Here is a 20,431-nt window from a genome sequence, read left to right on the forward strand (position 1 = left end):
TGTCCAGCAGGGGGACAATGTGATTTCGAGCCAAGCCTCAGCAATGTTACAACTAAATTTAAAAAACAACTAATGAAACTACTAAAACTACTTTATTTTTGTTGTTAAATGTTGACCTGTGGTTGATGATGTAACTACAGCCAGAGCATAAACTAGTATTCAGCACATGTAAACTACAACACTAAAGTTGTGTTAACTTTTAGTGTAGTGACTACACAACACTAAAGTTGTGTTAACTTTTAGTGTAGTGACTACACAACACTAAAGTTGTGTTAACTTTTAGTGTAGTGACTACACAACACTAAAGTTGTGTTAACTTTTAGTGTAGTGACTACACAACACTAAAGTTGTGTTAACTTTTAGTGTAGTGACTACACAACACTAAAACTTAACACAACTTTATACTAGTTGTGTCGTCATTGGAGTTCAGTTGTTCCCAACCTTTTGTTCGCTCGAGTTCAGCTTTGTCTCGCACTCCGAGCGCCGCTTAAATCTGGAGCAAAAGAATCTGTTATATAATGAGTCACAGAAAGTATGAGATCACACGCTCTAATATTTGGCAGAACCTTTAGCCTTTAGCTTTGATTCACTGTGGCATCGTTTCAATCAGCTCCAGCAATATTAAAAGCTTTATTTCCGTCCAGCGTGTCATTATTCCTCACACAGATCTTCAGTGTGTCATTATTCCTCTTGACTAATTACTTGACTAATTATCTCATTTTGATCATAATCTTTCCATAGTACTTGTCATTGTAAACTCTCATGTACTTCTAGTCTCCTGAGTGCAGTTAGGGTCAGATACACGGTCAAATCACAGAGACACGCCCCCTGTTCAATCGATGGGCGTGGCATGTCTCCGCGTGGCTCCGGCCGTATACTCCAGACTGACGGCGTGGATACTGTACATTGCCTCTTCCCCGCGCACACAAATGGACTAATCAGGCAAACGCAGTGAAATGGGATTACGGGCCAGCTCTTGATATTCAGCACGGCCCTCTAACAGGATTATAACCGCGTATTGTAAAAGTATTAGACGGGTATCTGACAGCGCGGCTCCCAATCACAACTGTGCGGCGGCGGCGGGGGCGGCGGCGGGGGCGGGGGCGGGGGGATTAGGGATAAAAGAGGGTCCTCACTCCTCAATGTCAGAGCCCTGGGAGGATCCTATCGCACCAGACAAAATCCAGGAAAAGAAAAGAAAGTATAATTGAATACTTTGACTAACGCCGATGGGTTTGGATGTGCTGAGGAGGCAGACTGACTGTGCTCTGTTCTGTACTCTTCTTAGTCCGATCTGGTTTAGTTCCGTGTTTAGAACTAGCTAAACCCGGCTCTAGTTAGGGATTATCACAGACCGCTCTCCTTGGCCTGGTTTATCCTGATATTGGTTTTGGACTGTTTCCAGTACAGTTTTTACTTGAATTATGGTCCTGATTGAATCCCATTTTAGAACTCGATTCAAGTTCTCAGTTGATTCAGGTTTGGTTGTTTTCCTGGACGGTCCAAGACAATTTTCTGCATTTTTGCTTTTTTTTTTATCCTCCTGATTTTGCGGCATCAAAAAGGAGTTATTTCCAAACCAGACGGTGTTTTACAAAACACTTTCTGGTCGAGGACTCACTGTTGTCTTCATAGAAATGTTTATGTTCAGTCCAGATGTTCTCCAACTTTCCACATCAAGAAGCAGCAAAGTAAAAATGTGGCTCTCCAGGACTAAACCAGGTCTAAACAAGGACTAAACCAGGTCTAAACAAGGACTGAACCAGGTCTAAACAAGGACTGAACCAGGTCTAAACAAGGACTAAACCAGGTCTAAACAAGGACTAAACCGGGTCTAAACAAGGACTAAACCGGGTCTAAACAAGGACTAAACCAGGTCTAAACAAGGTCTAAACCAGATCTAAACAAGGACTAAACCGGGTCTAAACAAGGACTAAACCAGGTCTAAACAAGGACTAAACCGGGTCTAAACAAGGACTAAACCGGGTCTAAACAAGGACTAAACCAGGTCTAAACAAGGTCTAAACCAGATCTAAACAAGGACTAAACCAGGTCTAAACAAGGTCTAAACCAGATCTAAACAAGGACTAAACCAAATCTAAACAAGGACTGAACCTGTTCTAAACAAGGACTAAACCAGATCTAAACCAGATCCAAACAAGGACTAAACCAGGTCTAAACAAGGACTAAACCAGGTCTGAACAAGGACTAAACCAAATCTAAACAAGGACTAAACCAGGTCTAAACAAGGACTAAACCAGGTCTAAACAAGGACTAAACCAGATCTAAACAAGGACTAAACCAGGTCTAAACAAGGTCTAAACCAGATCTAAACAAGGACTAAACCAGGTCTAAACAAGGTCTAAACCAGATCTAAACAAGGACTAAACCGGGTCTAAACAAGGACTAAACCAGGTCTAAACAAGGTCTAAACCAGATCTAAACAAGGACTAAACCAGGTCTAAACAAGGTCTAAACCAGATCTAAACAAGGACTAAACCAAATCTAAACAAGGACTGAACCTGTTCTAAACAAGGACTAAACCAGATCTAAACCAGATCCAAACAAGGACTAAACCAGGTCTAAACAAGGACTAAACCAGGTCTGAACAAGGACTAAACCAGGTCTAAACAAGGACTAAACCAGGTCTAAACAAGGACTAAACCAGATCTAAACCACATCTAAACAAGGACTAAACCAGATCCAAACAAGGACTAAACCAGATCTAAACAAGGACTAAACCAGATCTAAACAAGGACTAAACCAGATCGAAACGAGGACTAAATCGGGTCTAAACAAGGACTAAACCAGGTCTAAGATAGGATTAAATCATGGCTAAAGTAGTTCAAAACGAGGACTATACTCTAATGCAAGAACTACAGTGGAACCGTTCCCACAGAGACAGAAGCCCAATGTCTAATATTCCACAGTATTAAACTTATCTATCTTACTCTTTCATTATAGGTGCTCTCATTGCTCCACGGACAGAACGGACAGGTAAAGCAACGACATCTCCACGGGGACAAGCAGGTGGCAATCAGAAAAGTTACACAGTTCCCCTTTAACCGTGGAGAAGGCCGTATGTGCCGCACGAGGCTCAAACCTTGGCTCGAGCTGCTTCTCTGGTGGCGTCGTCCATCCAGTCCAGCTCCTGGAGACGCAGGTCCAAAGAGTGCTTTATGTCCTCCACCAGCTCCTGTACCTGTAAACAGTGCAAGTATAAATATTACCATGAACCTTTTCTCAAGTACAAATATTACGTCGCTATTAGTCGTGTGGCTCAGTCAAACAAAAGGTGTTCCAAAGGCTTGTTCTGGTGTTCATCACAGTGAGTCAAACAGAGAAGGAGAAGAGTCAGGTTTCTATGTCTTTAACAGATTTCTTGACCTGGTTTATGGTCAATAACGCTGTAATTACTGGACCAAACCTCATGAAACAAAAACTGGCACAGAGTTCAACATACTGTAAATAAACAAAAGCTATTATTATTATTTTTTTTTAATGACATTATTCAATTCCCAAAATGTGATTGTTGAAAGGGATTTTGAGCCATGAATATGACTATGGGAAGTTTGTGGAGCCAATCCCAAAACAAACGATGATAAAGAGTAACATTTGATCATAAGTTGAGGTATTTCAAAGTAATCAAAATAAGAAGTGGTATGTTCTTGTATTTTTCTCTTCAATTTAGTTCAAAACAAATAATCATATCTTTTGAATAGTGAAAAATCCTCAAAATAGAAACAGTTATAATATTATCGGAACTAAAAACAATAATAATTGTGACGATTTTAAGTGCAAAATGTAGTATTTCTAATTCAAACATTGATGCAAAAATGTGTCTGAATGTGAAGAATGTTTTTTATCTGTCAGTTTTTGTCACATTAACTTTTTGTAGTCATTCATTTAGTAGGATTTTGTAAAGCTGGTCACAGACGTGTAGAAACGAAAGATTTCACTCTTGTTTGGTCTTGAGCGGAATAATCGTGTCGTTTTTCTAGCTAAACTTTGATAGCACAACATTCCGACTCATATGTTAGTTTGAGACGCGGGTGTTATGGCTCCTTTCATTAGATCAAGTCCCCAAATCTGTGCCGCTGAACACCGCGAATGTGAGCCACAAACAGCACGGATCAAGTGTGTCGAGCCCTGAGGTTTATTCTGTTTGTAAAAGGTTAATGGGCTGAATTCACACAAGACGTTTCCTTTTTATTGCTACTAAATGTGCTTTATATTGTACCATAAAGACCCACAGCTGCTCACGCCTGGTGTGTGAACTACAGGTTCTGCCCTTTCAACCACTGTTCCAGCCCAGAATATCTACGAACTGTGATATTCATTTCTATAAATTAACATTTTATAATAAGTACACTTTTAATAGCTGTGATAAAGCACGAGAAAATACTTTATTAAGGCTGATTCAGGCTTATCAACCACTTCATTAAGACCCAAACTCCTGCACTAAGGGATCATCTCAAAATGGGTTGAAGCTGAAAAGACGAAAGACTGGCTTCACATAAAATGTAAAACGATAGTAGCTTGATAGACCCTGCTCACCTCTAGTGAACATCTCTGAACATCCTTTGGTCTGTTTATCAGTAGAATTTATGAATTCTCCAAATAATGTCACCTGTTGCGCATGTTCGTTTACTTAATCCACATGGTCCACGGCGCACCGTGGCCAGCGCGGGGAGTGGGGCGGGTGCTCCCTCGCACGGGCCACTGCGCGCCGTGATCACAACGCACCGCGCGCATGGGCATGCTAAAAAACTCTCTCAGCAACGAGCATTAGGCCAACATTAGGCGGCGGGTGCGCCGCGGTGCGCACTCCCCGCCCCACCCCCGTACGCACTCCCCGCCGCACCCGCCGCCTAATGTTGGCCTAATGCTCGTTGCTGAGAGAGTTTTTTAGCATTTCAAAACAATTACTGCCACAACAATGTATTGAAGCTGTGAGATGTATTGAAGCTTCACAACTTCAATACATCGAAGCTTTGACGAAAAATATGAAGTCTTTTCAGCTTCAACCCATTTTGAGATGATCCCTAAGTATACTAAGCCTGAATCAATCATAAAAAACCTAAAAAAACCAAACAGCTGTATCTCATGGCACTAACTGAGCAAATTACACAGGTTAATGATAAACAACTGTAATGCTAGATAGATTAGACAAGAGAAATGCACAGAATGAGTGTGGAAATGATCGAGTCAACGTCACAGATCGGGGAAATTCAGAATACAGTGTTTTTGACGGTCGGAGGCGAGAGGACTTTTTAAGAAGGCGTCATCCACAAGTGGGAATGAAACTAAATGCTGCTCCGGATATGTTTTTGGTGATAGAACAATGTTAGAACATGATTAAAAGCTCAAAAAAGTAACATGAAAAACTTAATATGTGTCCTTTAAGACTAATTAAACACTGTAGTTATAATAAAGCGGTGCCAGACGTCTTTATTGGTTTGTACAGTCAGTGTGCGAGACATATCACAAGAATGTAAACACGACAGGTTAATTAGCATTCATTTACATTGTACATTTAATAACATGACAAGAGAAGATTATATGTCAAATAGTCATAATCAGGTTATGATGCGTTTTGTAAGAACTTCTTCTTCTGTTAGGATCATTGTGTTATGCTTTGTAGATTCAAACACTATTCCGTCTGGCATCACTCTAACTCTGTTTTTGGCACATAGTTTTGCTGCCCCGCACTGTCCCGACTTCCCCTCAAATCCGTAGTCTTCCATTAGAGAGTGTTCCTCCCACTTAAAACAACAGGACGCGAGTGCTAATGGCGTGGATGCTAAGAGCCTCCTGTCTGTCAGAGCCTCGTTAGCTCATCTTCACGCTGAGGACGGCAGTGATACGAAGACCACCCCCACTCGCCCCACTCGCCCCACTCGCCCCACTCGCCCCACTCGCCCCACACTGACACGGGGCGCTACACTGGAGCCTGCGCTGAATATCAACAGCGCACATCGCCACGGCTGGGACAGGATTAGGGCGAGAATCTGAATGAAAACAACAAGATAGATGTATAAATTATAAGGTTTAATTGTCAGATCACGCAATTGGGAGCAAGCGGAGAGAATGATGAATGAAAAGCGGATCACGTGTCATATTGTGTTTGCGTCTGTTTGTTTCTGTGTCGAGCCAAAACACTCACAATAGGTAAAACCCTCCATGTGAAGTCCTGACCCGGACGCTGCAGCGGTCAAGGGTTGGTCAAGGGGGACAAAGTTCCCAAGCGACAATAACGTGTCTGAAAAGTCCACGGCATTCATCTTTTTTTGGTTCTGGCACCACAGTAGCAGAGGTTTATTCGGTCATTTTACATCTTAACAAGACTGTACAAGAATATACAAAAGTGTACATAACAACCATAAGAGACATGACCGAAAGGGTTTAGGCTGAAGTATTACTCTCATACATACATACAAACAAACAAACAAACAAACAAACAAACAAACAAACAAACAAACAAACAAACAAACAAACAAACAACATATCTAGCTCTGACCCTAAAGGCTGTCTAAACTGTTTTCCTTCTCCAGGGCCTTATATTGAAACACAGACAAAGCAGAGGGCCATGGACCAGTTGTCAAAGCACTAAATCAGGCAAAAAAGTCCCTTTTACCTGAGTTTAAAGTTCCGCCTCACATTAAAGGACACATATTATGCAAAATTAACTTTTTGAGCTTTTAACTGTGTTTTAATATTGTTCCCTCCTCACAAACATACCTAGATTAGCTTTTAGCTTCATTTGTGCTAGTTTGAGGAATCTTGGTTAGAAAATCCTTTCCCCTCCGACAGTCAAAAACAGTCCTCTGTCGTGTGGCTCTGCTGTGTGGCTCTGCCGTGGCTCTGCCGTGTGGCTCTGCTGTGGCTCTGCCGTGGCTCTGCCGTGTGGCTCTGCCGTGGCTCTGCCGTGTGGCTCTGCTGTGGCTCTGCCGTGGCTCTGCCGTGGCTCTGCCGTGGCTCTGCTGTGTGGCTCTGCCGCTGTGGCTCTGCCGTGTGGCTCTGCCGTGTGGCTCTGCTGTGTGGCTCTGCCGTGGCTCTGCTGTGTGGCTCTGCCGTGGCTCTGCCGTGTGGCTCTGCCGTGGCTCTGCCGCTGTGGCTCTGCCGTGTGGCTCTGCCGTGTGGCTCTGCCGCTGTGGCTCTGCCGCTGTGGCTCTGCCGCTGTGGCTCTGAGAATATTTTCGGCCATAAATCCTCTCCAGACTCGCTCCATGCTTTTCTGATCAGTACAACTGCACGCTGAGACCAAGAAGTAAACAGGCCTCGTAAACTGTTGTGTGGTGGCGCCATCTATTGGCTGAAAAGGGGAATAACACAATTTGCAGTGTTGGAAATAGGCAGAAATCCCAATGTAATTTTGTTTGTTATAAATATTTTCTTTTTTAGTTCTAAAACATGAGATGCCAGACTAAAGGTACTCAAGAGCATGTTTAAAGGCCGATAACAATAGAAATAATGCATCATATTTCAGTCCTAGAACCTAAATTTTCAAAGCTACATGCTTGTTATTAAGGTTGTGATGGTAGACAAATGTAACATTATAGTAACAGTGATATATTTCAGACAAGTATAAGACCAGGAACTACTATTATTTTGTGTTGTGTAAATGATGATGATGATGATGATGATGATGATGTTTAAAGTAAAGTGTTTTTATTAATCATTGTGGTATTGACATTAGTATCTGGCCTTTCTTTGGTGTCGAAATCCAGTATAGTGACATCTTGACACACAAAGCTAACCCTGTGTGTATAAACTGTACCGCACAATGATCACGAAACAATTGTACGTCTTCAGATCGAATCAAATGTTTGAAAAAATTGCCAGCAAAATCACAAAATGCTTTGAGGCCAAGTCTGGGGTGACACAGGTCAGACTTTCCATTGTACAGCGAATCCCCCGGTCTCCCTCTGAAATGAAGCAGATCCCTCTGTCCCAGTCTGAAATGAAGGAGGATTACAGCGAAGAGTGCGGCTGATGAGAGGTCAGAGGTCGGGATCTCACCAACCTCCTGTACTTTTCACTTTACCCTTTGGAATCACCAGAGCCAATTCTGTCGCCTTCGTCGCAAAGAGAATGACTGTAATACTTTCAAATCTGAGGCAAAAATGAAGAGAAACTGTATTTGAGCTGCACAAAAACAATAATTTATGGTGTTATAGATCTATAGATAGCATGAGAAATGATTGTTCGGGTGACATTATTTATTAAGTATTTGTCCAGTACAACATAACAATCTAGAATTTTCCTTCGATCAAAACGGGTATAAATAAATGAATTGTGTAAATGTCTTTAAACCAGGCTCACTGTATCTGGGAGGGTATTTTCATATGTTGTGATATTCTGTGGTTAATCCCATTTAAATCCCATTATGTTCCACTTGAGTTTTGCTTCGATTACAAAGTTTAAAGGGTCTACAAATCTGAATTTGATTATTTTGTGTATTTTGTCTTAACTGCTTGTAGGATGTAATGTTATTTAACACATTTCATGACATTTCAAATTACTTTGTCTTAATATTAGAAGCAACACGTCACCACAAAATCATGCTAAATGATTCTAGAAAAAAACATTGTAAGGTTAAAAGGATAAACAGGTTGAATATAGAAACTGCTTATTCTTAATTGAGTTAACAACATAAAACAACACCTCACTTTGCTGCTTATTTCAATCAATAAATGATTACGAAGTGAATTGTCATCATCAGTCTGGGAGTGATAATGAGAACTTCTTAAACATTTTGTCAAATATTGTGGCTATATTGGGACAACAACCTTATTTCATCATAATTTTTTTAAAATTTTTAATCTTGTGTGTTAAAGTTGTATCATTTTTGCTAAGAATTTAAGACATTTACATAAAATGGTGGATAGATTGTGCACCTGGTTAAGCCTGTGATTACATGGCGATGATAGTATGCAGTTACAACCCGTTACACACAATCACACAGCTGCACACTGCCACCCTCCCTTTGGATCCTGGGCTAGATTTTGTTCAAGGAAATTTCTAGCAAACTGCAATAATATATGTACTTTCTTCAGTGATCTGAGCGACAGGTTGGGCCAGTTTGAGCAGGCAAAGCAGGAACACCCCACAAGAGGTATTGTTTTGGAGCTTCAAACCAAAACTATTTCAAAATGGTTCAGGATCGATTACAATGAACACAACACATACACACACACACTCACAGATTTTTAGCTGGATTTAAGCCAAATTTGCGATTGTCTGTCGTGTCTGTGGGGTCAGTATGGATTTGTTATGTGTGTCTGTTGCTGCTCCAAATCCTCAAATCATCAGGTAATGACCAACTTGAGAGCAACTTTACAATAGCTAATCAGAACAACCAGACAGCGCCAGACTCTGTTGTCTAACGTACACCTCCAGCTCACTCTGCAGGGTGAATGCACCGCTTCGTTTACACGCACGATTTATTTCACTTTCCCTTCCTCTCTGAATAAATACAGCCGGTTTAGTTGGTTCTGCTCCAGTCCTGGGTTAGTCCAAGAGCAGTTTGAGTAAGTATGACCCTCAGAAGACCGTACAGTCACACACGGCCCAGACGTTTGCCCCCTTCAGGCTGAAAGCAGCAGTGCAGTATCAGCTCTTACCTTGGCCTTGCTCTGTGAAGAGAAGTGCTGCTGTACAAAGAGCGCTCCCAGTGCCATGCCAAAGTGTTTGTTGGCCTGAGTGAGACAAAGCCGCCCGAGCTCCAGCTGCTGCTCCGTCCCGTCGATCTCTCTGGAAAACTCGTGGATGGTGCTCCTGAACGCCGTGGACAGGTGCTCGCTCAGGGCAGCCACGATGCGCCACAGCATGTAATTATGGAGCACTCTGGACACAGAACACACATTATTTTAGACCTCCTGTAGTTTAGACGTTCCAAATGTCATTCTGGAAACACCAAAATGTAGAAATGAGTTAGACAAAGGTTTTAGCTGTGTAACTTTACTGGTGAAGGCTCCGTCACCTGCTTGACCAAACTTCAGGTGTTCAGGGCCAATCGAGGGCCATAGACAGTGAATTATTCAAAAAGGTGCATTTATAACAGGTCAAACTTAGAATCTCAATAACAAACAGCAATGCTTTATATACAAATTGTAGATAAAAATGCTGTAAAACATGGTAAAAATCGGTCCCTAAGTAATGCATATGATAGAACATTCTATCCCTGGGACAGAGTTCGGAAATGCCTGAGCTAAAATGTTTTACAATATGGAATTACATTTATCTATTTGTATTATATTATTGTACTGTGTTGTCCAAGCACTATGTCCCCAAGACGCTCGCTGGGACAATAAAGATGAACTTATTCCAACGAAGAGAAGCAGGTGGCGCCACAGGCAAGTTACATGTCAGATCTATGGAGAAGCAAGTCTGCCCACAGTAAATGCAGTTTTTTCCAAGGGTCCAAATAATAAAAACAGCTGTCATTAAGTCAATGCTAGATAGATATGTTTAATGCTTTACTGTGGAACATTCCGGGCACTATAAAACCTAGTGCACCTATAACTACTGGTACTTGAAACTCATACAGACAGAAACATGACTGAACTTTGGTGCTTAAACCCTAAAAATGTCTTTGGGCTTAGACACTGATGTAAGTGAAGAGTAGATTAGAGGTTGATTGTTCTGCAGAGGAGGAGGAGATGGAGAACAGCTGAACTTACATGACATTGGAGGGGGGAGAGAGTGCATTCCATGAGTTGAACAAGCTCACTGTTTTAAAGCAACTGGGATCATTTATTTGGAAAGTTGTTTTGAAATGTTTAAATGCCTCCTGCGCCGCACTTTCATGTTTGAAAAGAAGTGATTTTTAGCCTTTTTTCACATCTGTTTCACAATATTAGGCCCAGTAATGACTGAAATACTGTACTACTTGCTTGTTTTATTAACGTGGACGCTTTTTTTTTTTTTTTCAAAGGTTGCTCTCTGAATATCTGGCAACCCTTGAGGACATCGCTGATTGAGGGGCGACTGTAGCAGGCTGTGATTGACTGGCAGTAACAGACAGTGATGACAAGAAGGAATGATGTCGGTTGAAAAGACAGTCATCCTAGTATTTAGTGCAAGAAAATGTGTTCAAACTTGAAAACTCGTCCTTTGGTGGCCTTCAGAGTCGGTGAAACTTTGAGTGAAAATAGTCCCGCTTGACAGTGACAGACACACAGAGACGCGCAGACCTCTTCCATTGGATCCGGATACGAACCCCACGGAGCAAACCGATTTCCTCCTCTCTCCCCCCGCTGCGCTCCTCTCAGACAGACCTGCTGCCGTCCCGTCCCAACACCGCGCCCACTCTTCAATTTAGCCCCTCGGGGAGAACAAAAATGCCCCTGCGTCCCACTGAGAACCTCCCACCGACCTGCAGGCATCCGGTGGTGGTGGGCTGCTGTTGTTTTGCGTTCCGTTGTTTGTGCATGACGGATATTAAATCAAAAAGCTCTTGGCAACAGCTCCCCGAGGGCCCGCCAACAAAGCACTCGCGAGATGGACTTAAATATTGGGAAAAGGCTGGGTTCGGGAAAAGCTTGGGAGGCAAATACGAAAGAGCGGCCAAGTGTGTGGTCTTATCAACATGTGTTACACCTGCACCGCTTCATTAGCCGCGGCCGCGTGTTTGGCGGCGAAGGGAACAGCAACGGGATTAACAACGGCGTTATTATTATCAATATTGCGCAGTTCAGCTAATTACCTTTTCCTCTGTGGCAATGTCGTTATCGGTTCGGGCCAAACATGCGACCTACGCCTCGGTTTGAGTCCTAGTGTGAACAAAACTCTGCATAAACTGCTCGAATATCAGTATATCAACAGTACAGATCTATCAGATGTGGTGCAACAGCAATTTACGTTATACAAAAGTACAGCTGCGTTTGAAAATGCTAATTTAGCTCCGTTGCGTTGAGTTGTGCATAAAACGCTGATGATTAGCACTGGTGATTAGCATTCAGGTCAAACACAATGGACTCTTAGAAATCTTCTAGTAATGAATTTATGGCTTGTAAATGTCTGAAACGTCCATGTGTATAGTTATGTAGCGCTGCACTAAATACTAATCGAGTTATTAAGGGATTGTGAGCTTTAAGTGCTTACATTGATGAACTTCTTTGCCAGTTAAAGTCATGAAAAGCCGTTGAAAGGCCCCGATATCTGAGCTGAGCGACCCATGAAACGGCAAAAACCCCAAAACCTTTCAGGCAACATTTGTGAGACAATTTTGCATTTAAAAAAAGGCAAAGCCAAAAAAGTAAACACTCTTTTGTCGCTTTCCATAGAAACGCTACAACCAGCAGTAGTTTAACTCTTTTCTTGATCAATCTTACTTTGAGTTGCAGCGACGGTGACTGATCGAACACGTCGTCTCATTCGGAGAAGCTGCAACTGGGATTTTGTGAAAGACATTGATCGTAAACTTGGCCAATCAGAAGCAGCGTTGCAGGCGGGTGTAGAGACACGTGGGGATTCGAACGAAAAATAACACAGACTGTAGCTCGTTTTTTACTTGAATCAGCAGCAGTAGGTTTATTTCTGTAATTGAATCGTTACTTGATTGGTTGTTAGTTACTTTTCTCACTCCATAGCGCAGTTACTAACGCCGGTATTTTTACTAATTACGGTAATCATGCCATGGACATAGGTGGATTTAGTGGTTGGGTCGCTTTGGGTTCACATCTGCACTGTAAAAAAGAAGAGTGTGCATTTGTGCCCAAACCCTGCCCACGATGAGATCTACTCAGTGCAAAAGTCATTTATATGATAATCGTACGACTAAAATGTTTGGAGGTGAGCGGCTTTTCTGAAGTATTCTTGGAGAAAAGTAATATATTTTTTGAAACGCGGGTGGAGGAAAACAAAACCTCTGTATAAAAATCCAAATGAGGTTGTTAAAATATAATCATTTGCACACTGGCTCTGTGGTATTCATTTTAATACAGCGGAAAGTACTTTATGTGGGACCAATGTCATGTATGTATAAATCTGTACACAAACTACTGTTATACTGCTGTACTTAAAGGGGTGGAAAAAACAATTACAAATACTCACGCCACTGTAATTGAGTTTTGCGGGTAACTTTTTAAAGTAATTGTGTATATTTCTCTAAAACAATGTACTTGAGTTTCTGAGTACAGTATAAGTTCCAGTGTTCCCAGTCCACAGTCGCATCACAGTGCGAGTAACTGTGAGAGTAACTGTGAGAGTAACTGTGAGAGTAACTGTGAGAGTAACTGTGAGAGTAACTGTGAAAGTAACTGTGAAAGTAACTGTGAGAGTAACTGTGAAAGTAACTGTGAGAGTAACTGTACGAGTAACCGTGAGAGTAACTGTGAGAGTAACTGTGAGAGTAACTGTGAAAGTAACTGTGAAAGTAACTGTGAGAGTAACTGTGAAAGTAACTGTGAGAGTAACTGTACGAGTAACCGTGAGAGTAACTGTGAGAGTAACTGTAAGAGTAAATGTGAAAGTAACTGTACGAGTAACTGTAAGAGTAAATGTGAAAGTAACTGTGAGAGTAACTGTACGAGTAACTGTGAGAGTAAATGTGAGAGTAACTGTACGAGTAACTGTGAGAGTAACTGTGAAAGTAACTGTGAGAGTAACTGTACGAGTAACCGTGAGAGTAACTGTGAGAGTAACTTTAAGAGTAACTGTGAGAGTAACTGTACGAGTAACTGTAAGAGTAACTGTAAGAGTAACTGTGAGAGTAACTGTACGAGTAACTTTAAGAGTAACTGTGAGAGTAACTGTGAGAGTAACTGTGAGAGTAACTGTGAAAGTAACTGTGAGAGTAACTGTACGAGTAACCGTGAGAGTAACTGTGAGAGTAACTGTGAGAGTAACTGTGAGAGTAACTGTGAGAGTAACTTTAAGAGTAACTGTGAGAGTAACTGTACGAGTAACTGTAAGAGTAACTGTAAGAGTAACTGTGAGAGTAACTGTACGAGTAACTTTAAGAGTAACTGTGAGAGTAACTGTACGAGTAACTGTAAGAGTAACTGTGAGAGTAACTGTAAGAGTAACTGTAAGAGTAACTGTAAGAGTAAATGTGAAAGTAACTGTAAGAGTAAATGTGAGAGTAACTGTACGAGTAACTGTAAGAGTAACTGTACGAGTAACTGTAAGAGTAAATGTGAAAGTAACTGTAAGAGTAAATGTGAGAGTAACTGTACGAGTAACTGTAAGAGTAAATGTGAAAGTAACTGTGAGAGTAAATGTGAGAGTAACTGTACGAGTAACTGTAAGAGTAAATGTGAAAGTAACTGTGAGAGTAACTGTACGAGTAACTGTGAGAGTAACTGTACGAGTAACTGTAAGAGTAAATGTGAAAGTAACTGTGAGAGTAACTGTAAGAGTAAATGTGAAAGTAACTGTGAGAGTAACTGTACGAGTAACTGTGAGAGTAAATGTGAGAGTAACTGTACAAGTAAATGTGAGAGTAAATGTGAGAGTAACTGTACGAGTAACTGTGAGAGTAACTGTGAGAGTAACTGTGAAAGTAACTGTGAGAGTAACTGTACGAGTAACTGTGAGAGTAACTGTGAGAGTAACTGTGAGAGTAACTGTGAGAGTAACTGTACGAGTAACTGTGAGAGTAACTGTGAGAGTAACTGTGAGAGTAACTGTGAAAGTAACTGTACGAGTAGCTGTGAGTGTAACTGTGAGAGTAACTGTACGAGTAACTGTGAGAGTAACTGTGAGAGTAACTGTACGAGTAACTTTAAGAGTAACTGTGAGAGTAACTGTACGAGTAACTTTAAGAGTAACTGTGAGAGTAACTGTACGAGTAACTTTAAGAGTAAATGTGAGAGTAACTGTACGAGTAACTGTAAGAGTAACTGTGAGAGTAACTGTAAGAGTAACTGTAAGAGTAACTGTAAGAGTAAATGTGAAAGTAACTGTGAGAGTAAATGTGAGAGTAACTGTACGAGTAACTGTAAGAGTAAATATGAGAGTAACTGTACGAGTAACTGTAAGAGTAAATGTGAAAGTAACTGTGAGAGTAAATGTGAGAGTAACTGTACGAGTAACTGTAAGAGTAAATGTGAAAGTAACTGTGAGAGTAAATGTGAGAGTAACTGTACAAGTAACTGTAAGAGTAAATGTGAGAGTAACTGTACGAGTAACTGTAAGAGTAAATGTGAAAGTAACTGTGAGAGTAACTGTGAGAGTAACTGTACGAGTAACTGTGAGAGTAAATGTGAGAGTAACTGTGAGAGTAAATGTGAGAGTAGCTGTACGAGTAACTGTGAGAGTAACTGTGAAAGTAACTGTGAGAGTAACTGTACGAGTAACTGTGAGAGTAACTGTGAGAGTAACTGTAAGAGTAAATGTGAAAGTAACTGTACGAGTAACTGTAAGAGTAAATGTGAAAGTAACTGTGAGAGTAACTGTACGAGTAACTGTGAGAGTAAATGTGAGAGTAACTGTACGAGTAACTGTGAGAGTAAATGTGAGAGTAACTGTACGAGTAACTGTGAGAGTAACTGTGAAAGTAACTGTGAGAGTAACTGTACGAGTAACTGTGAGAGTAACTGTGAGAGTAACTGTGAGAGTAACTGTGAGAGTAACTGTACGAGTAACTGTGAGAGTAACTGTGAGAGTAACTGTGAGAGTAACTGTGAAAGTAACTGTACGAGTAACTGTGAGAGTAACTGTGAGAGTAACTGTGAAAGTAACTGTGAGAGTAACTGTGAGAGTAACTGTGAGAGTAACTGTGAAAGTAACTGTACGAGTAACTGTGAGAGTAACTGTGAGAGTAACTGTACGAGTAACTGTGAGAGTAAATGTGAGAGTAACTGTACGAGTAACTGTGAGAGTAACTGTGAGAGTAACTGTGAGAGTAACTGTGAAAGTAACTGTGAGAGTAAATGTGAGAGTAACTGTACGAGTAACTGTAAGAGTAACTGTGAGAGTAACTGTGAGAGTAACTGTGAAAGTAACTGTGAGAGTAACTGTGAGAGTAACTGTACGAGTAACCGTGAGAGTAACTGTGAGAGTAACCGTGAGAGTAACTGTGAGAGTAACTGTGAGAGTAACTGAAAGTAACTGTGAGAGTAACTGTACGAGTAACTGTGAGAGTAACTGTAAGGGTAACTGTAGGAGTAACTGTACAGGACAATACCGGATTACTCACGCATGAATCGAAACACTACTCTGATTGAGGTAACAATGAGTAAACACAATTGTAAAAATGTAACACGCTCATCAAAGTACTGTAATGTTCTGGACTATAAGTCGCACCAGGCAAAAAATGCATAATAGAGAAGAAAAATATATATAAGTCACACTGGAGTATGAAATGCAGTTGCAAGTGTGAAAATAACAAATACTATCACATATAAGTCGCTCCGGAGTATAAGTATAAGTATAAATATAAGTATAAGTCGCACCCTGGTCAAAACTATGAAAAAAAGTGCAACTTACTGTCTGGAAAATACGGTAAATTAAAAGTGAGTTCAAATTGGAACAAAACCGGGACTAAACCCAACACCACAAAAGCCGTCAGGACTAAACTGGGTTAAACCGAGACTAAACCTGTTGCCTCTCTTGTCTTTTGATCCCGGGGTCGGCAGCGGTGGCGGCGGCGGCGGCGGCGGCGGCGGCGGCGGCGGCAGCAGCAGCAGCAGCAGCAGCATTATAAAGTCCAAAGCAGCTTGTCGTGGCTCAGCAGTGGTGATCACAGAGAGTCTGAGTGAAGGCTCATTAGCTGAATGGATTTTAATGGATTTTAATGGGGCTGGTTAGGCAGATGAAAAGACACTGTCCCTGTGCACTGCGCCCACACATTAGTCCAGGTAATGACCCCGAGGTAATGGACGGACCCAAAGTCTACTCCACCATCTCATCAAACTCACGGCAAAGAAGATTTTCGAACATTAACATCTGCTGCTTCGGCCACATGTCTGAAAGTCGTGGTTCGGCTGTTACATGAGAGGCCAGTGTTCATTCTGATCATTTAAGAAAGGTCGCTAATGAGCCAAGATAGAAGTTTTGGGTGAGTCCACAACAAAATCAATGGTACCGTAATTTCCGGACTATAAGTTGTTTTCATAGTTTGGCTGGGGTGCGATTTATATGTGATATTATTTGTTATTTTCACACCGACAACCACAAGAGGGCGCTCTAAACTCTAAGCGATGCAGAAGAAGAATCTGCACTTCCTCTTCCTCTGGAGTTTGTGGAGTTGTTTAGAAGTGACACAGAGGAAGAAGAATTCAAAGGATTTAGTGATTTGGGGTAAAACTGATGCTTTGCTAAACTTGTTAGCATGTTCTTTATGCTATAGTTATCTGAATAACTGTTCATATGTTACGTTAACATACCAGACACTTACCACAGTTCTGTCTGTGCCTCATGTAGCTGGAGGTGTTAGCGTTAGCATACGTCATGTAGCTGAAGGTGTTAGCGTTAGCATACGTCATGTAGCTGAAGGCGTTAGCGTTAGCATACGTCATGTAGCTGAAGGTGTTAGCGTTAGCATACGTCATGTAGCTGAAGGCGTTAGCGTTAGCATACGTCATGTAGCTGAAGGTGCTACGTTAGCATACGTCATGTAGCTGAAGGTGCTACGTTAGCATACGTCATGTAGCTGAAGGTGCTACGTTAGCATACGTCATGTAGCTGAAGGTGCTACGTTAGCATACGTCATGTAGCTGAAGGTGCTACGTTAGCATACTTCATGTAGCTGAAGGTGCTACGTTAGCATATGTCATGTAGCTGAAGGTGCTACGTTAGCATACGTACACCTATTCACCATGTTCTCTCATCTGTTATTATTTTTAAAGTGCATTTCAAGGTTAATGTCTCCAAAAATGTGACTTATACTCCAGTGCGACTTAAATATGTATTTTTCTATTATGCATTTTTTGGCTGGTGCGACTTATAATCCAGAGAATACGGTATATTTTTTCAGAAATGTACAAAATGATGCAAACTCCAAAAACATGGTTGTAATACACGAGGTATGAGAACAAGAAAAGGAGGGTTTTCTTGGTTTTCACCGATCAACAATCACATGATGCTTAACCGGGTGAAAGCCTTTTGCCTCACATTTTCATTTGCCACGTTTTCTATATTTGTATGCATAATTGTGCCACCAGTGCCCTGAAACAACTGCGACGCCTCAGGACTTCTCTCACAAACACTGCAGTATTCATGGACTAATGCTAATCAATCATACACGGTTTATTTAAATTGGTTGGAAACTGGATTATTCAACTCGATGGAAACGATCGCTCTTTCACCTGGACAAGCTAATGTAACCAAGCAGCTAATGCAAAGGTTTATTGATCTTCTTGAGCGTTAAAATAGCATATATAAAAGCTTCCATTTGTGTTGAGCGCTGTCCCACTGCGCTGCGTTTACGCTCATAATGCAGTGGTCTATAATGACGCATCCAGTGAAAAAAGGCACTGCTTTAATCTAATCGGTTAAACTAACATTTGAAAGCGCGCACCCCTAACCACAACGGACACAGCTACCACAAATTGACTATGAAAGAGCTCTAAAAAATTCCCATCTTGTCCAGAATATACTCAATTCTTTACAGAAATAAACTGAATAATATAAGATGTCGACGTTTGGATCAGCATCGGTGAGAGATCGTAAAAGGTTCACGCATCCGGAGAATTTGTCCACATTTTGTCGGCGGTTTTGTAAAGTTTACAGTCTGATCGCATTAAAGTTTGAAAGGCTTTTTGAGCTGCATCATCCGGTTCAGCCTTGGAAGACGGCGGCTGTGTGGGAGACCACTCTGATTCGTTATGGCCCATGTGGATGACAACAGCCCTGACAACCGCTCTCGTCTAATGCAGCCGAAATACAATAAAAGCTTTGCCTTACTAACTGTGTACAGCAGCTACTTCAAATATACGCGGGATGAGAATACTGCGCAAGGTTATGAAGAGTAGAACTAAAAATGAATCAAACCTGGAGAGTATAGTTTCCTGCCCAGACACTGGGACACAAGAATGAATGTAGCTGTTGTGTTTTAGATTTGATCAAGTTCAGCCTGACGTTCAATAAAAGAAAAACTAGCCAACGATCCAGTTAAGAATGTTCAAGGTTTTTGCACTTTGATAAAAGGAGCACAAATATGTTCTCGAGATGTTACTATAAGATTCTGATTTTAGTTTTCCCGTGTAACTTAAGCTGGTCTTATCTACTGTAGTGGACGCTCTGCATCTAAGCAAAAGGTGAGTTTTTGTCTCCCTAATCTACTACTTACAGTATGACATTCAATACACATCAGAAATATTAGTAATACAGTTTTCAAAACAGAAGCCATAGTTACGTACGGAAAAATAATCAGTCATATTTATTTTAGCGCCGCGATTCTGATTTGATCATGTTCAGGTAACGAAAGCTCTCACGCTTCACTGTGATTGGTTAAAAGCACCTGTCACTCACTCAGAGTAAGACAGTGACTGACCAATAGCAGACGAGGGAAAAGTCTGCGACTGTGTTTGAGCATCGAGCTGCATTGCATTATCAGAAATCTAAATACCAATCTCAACAGATTGGGATGGGAAATTAAAGGTTATATTGTTTTAATTTGACAGAAAAAACATTCAAGAATGAGGCCTGAATCAGTTAAAAACTTTTTTTTAAAGCTGTTGCTGAAATGGAAAGCAATAACATTCATATCAAGAGCAGACAACCACAGACACTCAAATTTACAGTGACTACACACTTTAGCCAAACAGAGTCTGTTTGCCTTTTTAATAGGGGAATCAGAGCGGCTTATCCTCAAACAGAGGGGACGTCCCTGCAGAACCTGCTGCAGGGTTCTTTAAGTCTGCCTGGAGGTTTGGGGCCTGCCTCGCCTCTCCTTTGGGCCCCTGCCGGAGTCGTGTGGCTGATTCCGGTGATCCTGCTCCTCTGATGACGTTTCCTTAACCGGTTCATGTGTACTCATGCCTACTGTGACGCCATCTAGTGTTGCTTTTGTCACATTTACACAGCATGTTGTGTAATCACCCCTCAAAGCAAGTGCAGCATCTAGAATCTAATTACCCCTTTGACTCCTTAAGCAACTGAACATAATAATAATAATAATTACTACTGATAATAATAAACCACGCACATAATGAGAGACTTCAGGTACAAAATCCCTTTTCATAACGGTAACTACGGTACAAAATCATGATTCTAAAGATTATGATCCTAGTGAACAAATGTCACTTTCATAACTTTTTTCCCATCCATGAACTTTGCCAACACCATTGGAAGCCATCAGACATCCGCACATAGCAGCAGTGTGTGTGCGTGTGTGTGTGTGTGTGTGTGTATGTGTGTGTGTGTGCATATGTGTGTGTGTGTGTGTATGTGTGCATGTGTGTATGTGTGTGTGTGTGTGTGCGTGTGTGGTGTGTGTGTGTGCGTCTCTGTGTGTGTGTGTGTGTATGTGTGCATGTGT

At 41.4% G+C, this 20,431-nt stretch overlaps 1 protein-coding gene across 2 annotated transcripts in view; it reads right to left on the bottom strand.

Moving 5' to 3' along the window:
- ecel1 (endothelin converting enzyme-like 1) overlaps window positions 1-20,431 on the bottom strand; it is an 87,688-nt gene that overhangs the window by 32,249 nt on the left and 35,008 nt on the right. For both annotated transcript variants that reach the window (XM_072455725.1, XM_072455717.1), the window contains exons 9-10: window positions 9,627-9,849; window positions 3,104-3,202 (exon numbers count right to left, since the gene is read on the bottom strand). In XM_072455725.1, coding sequence (XP_072311826.1) covers window positions 3,104-3,202; window positions 9,627-9,849 — 322 coding nt within the window. The remainder of the gene's footprint in view (window positions 1-3,103; window positions 3,203-9,626; window positions 9,850-20,431) is intronic.

Source organism: Eucyclogobius newberryi, unplaced genomic scaffold, assembly GCF_026437365.1.
Source record: "Eucyclogobius newberryi isolate DKJ021-1_F unplaced genomic scaffold, fEucNew1.0.hap1 SCAF_10, whole genome shotgun sequence".
NCBI lineage: Eukaryota > Metazoa > Chordata > Actinopteri > Gobiiformes > Gobiidae > Eucyclogobius > Eucyclogobius newberryi.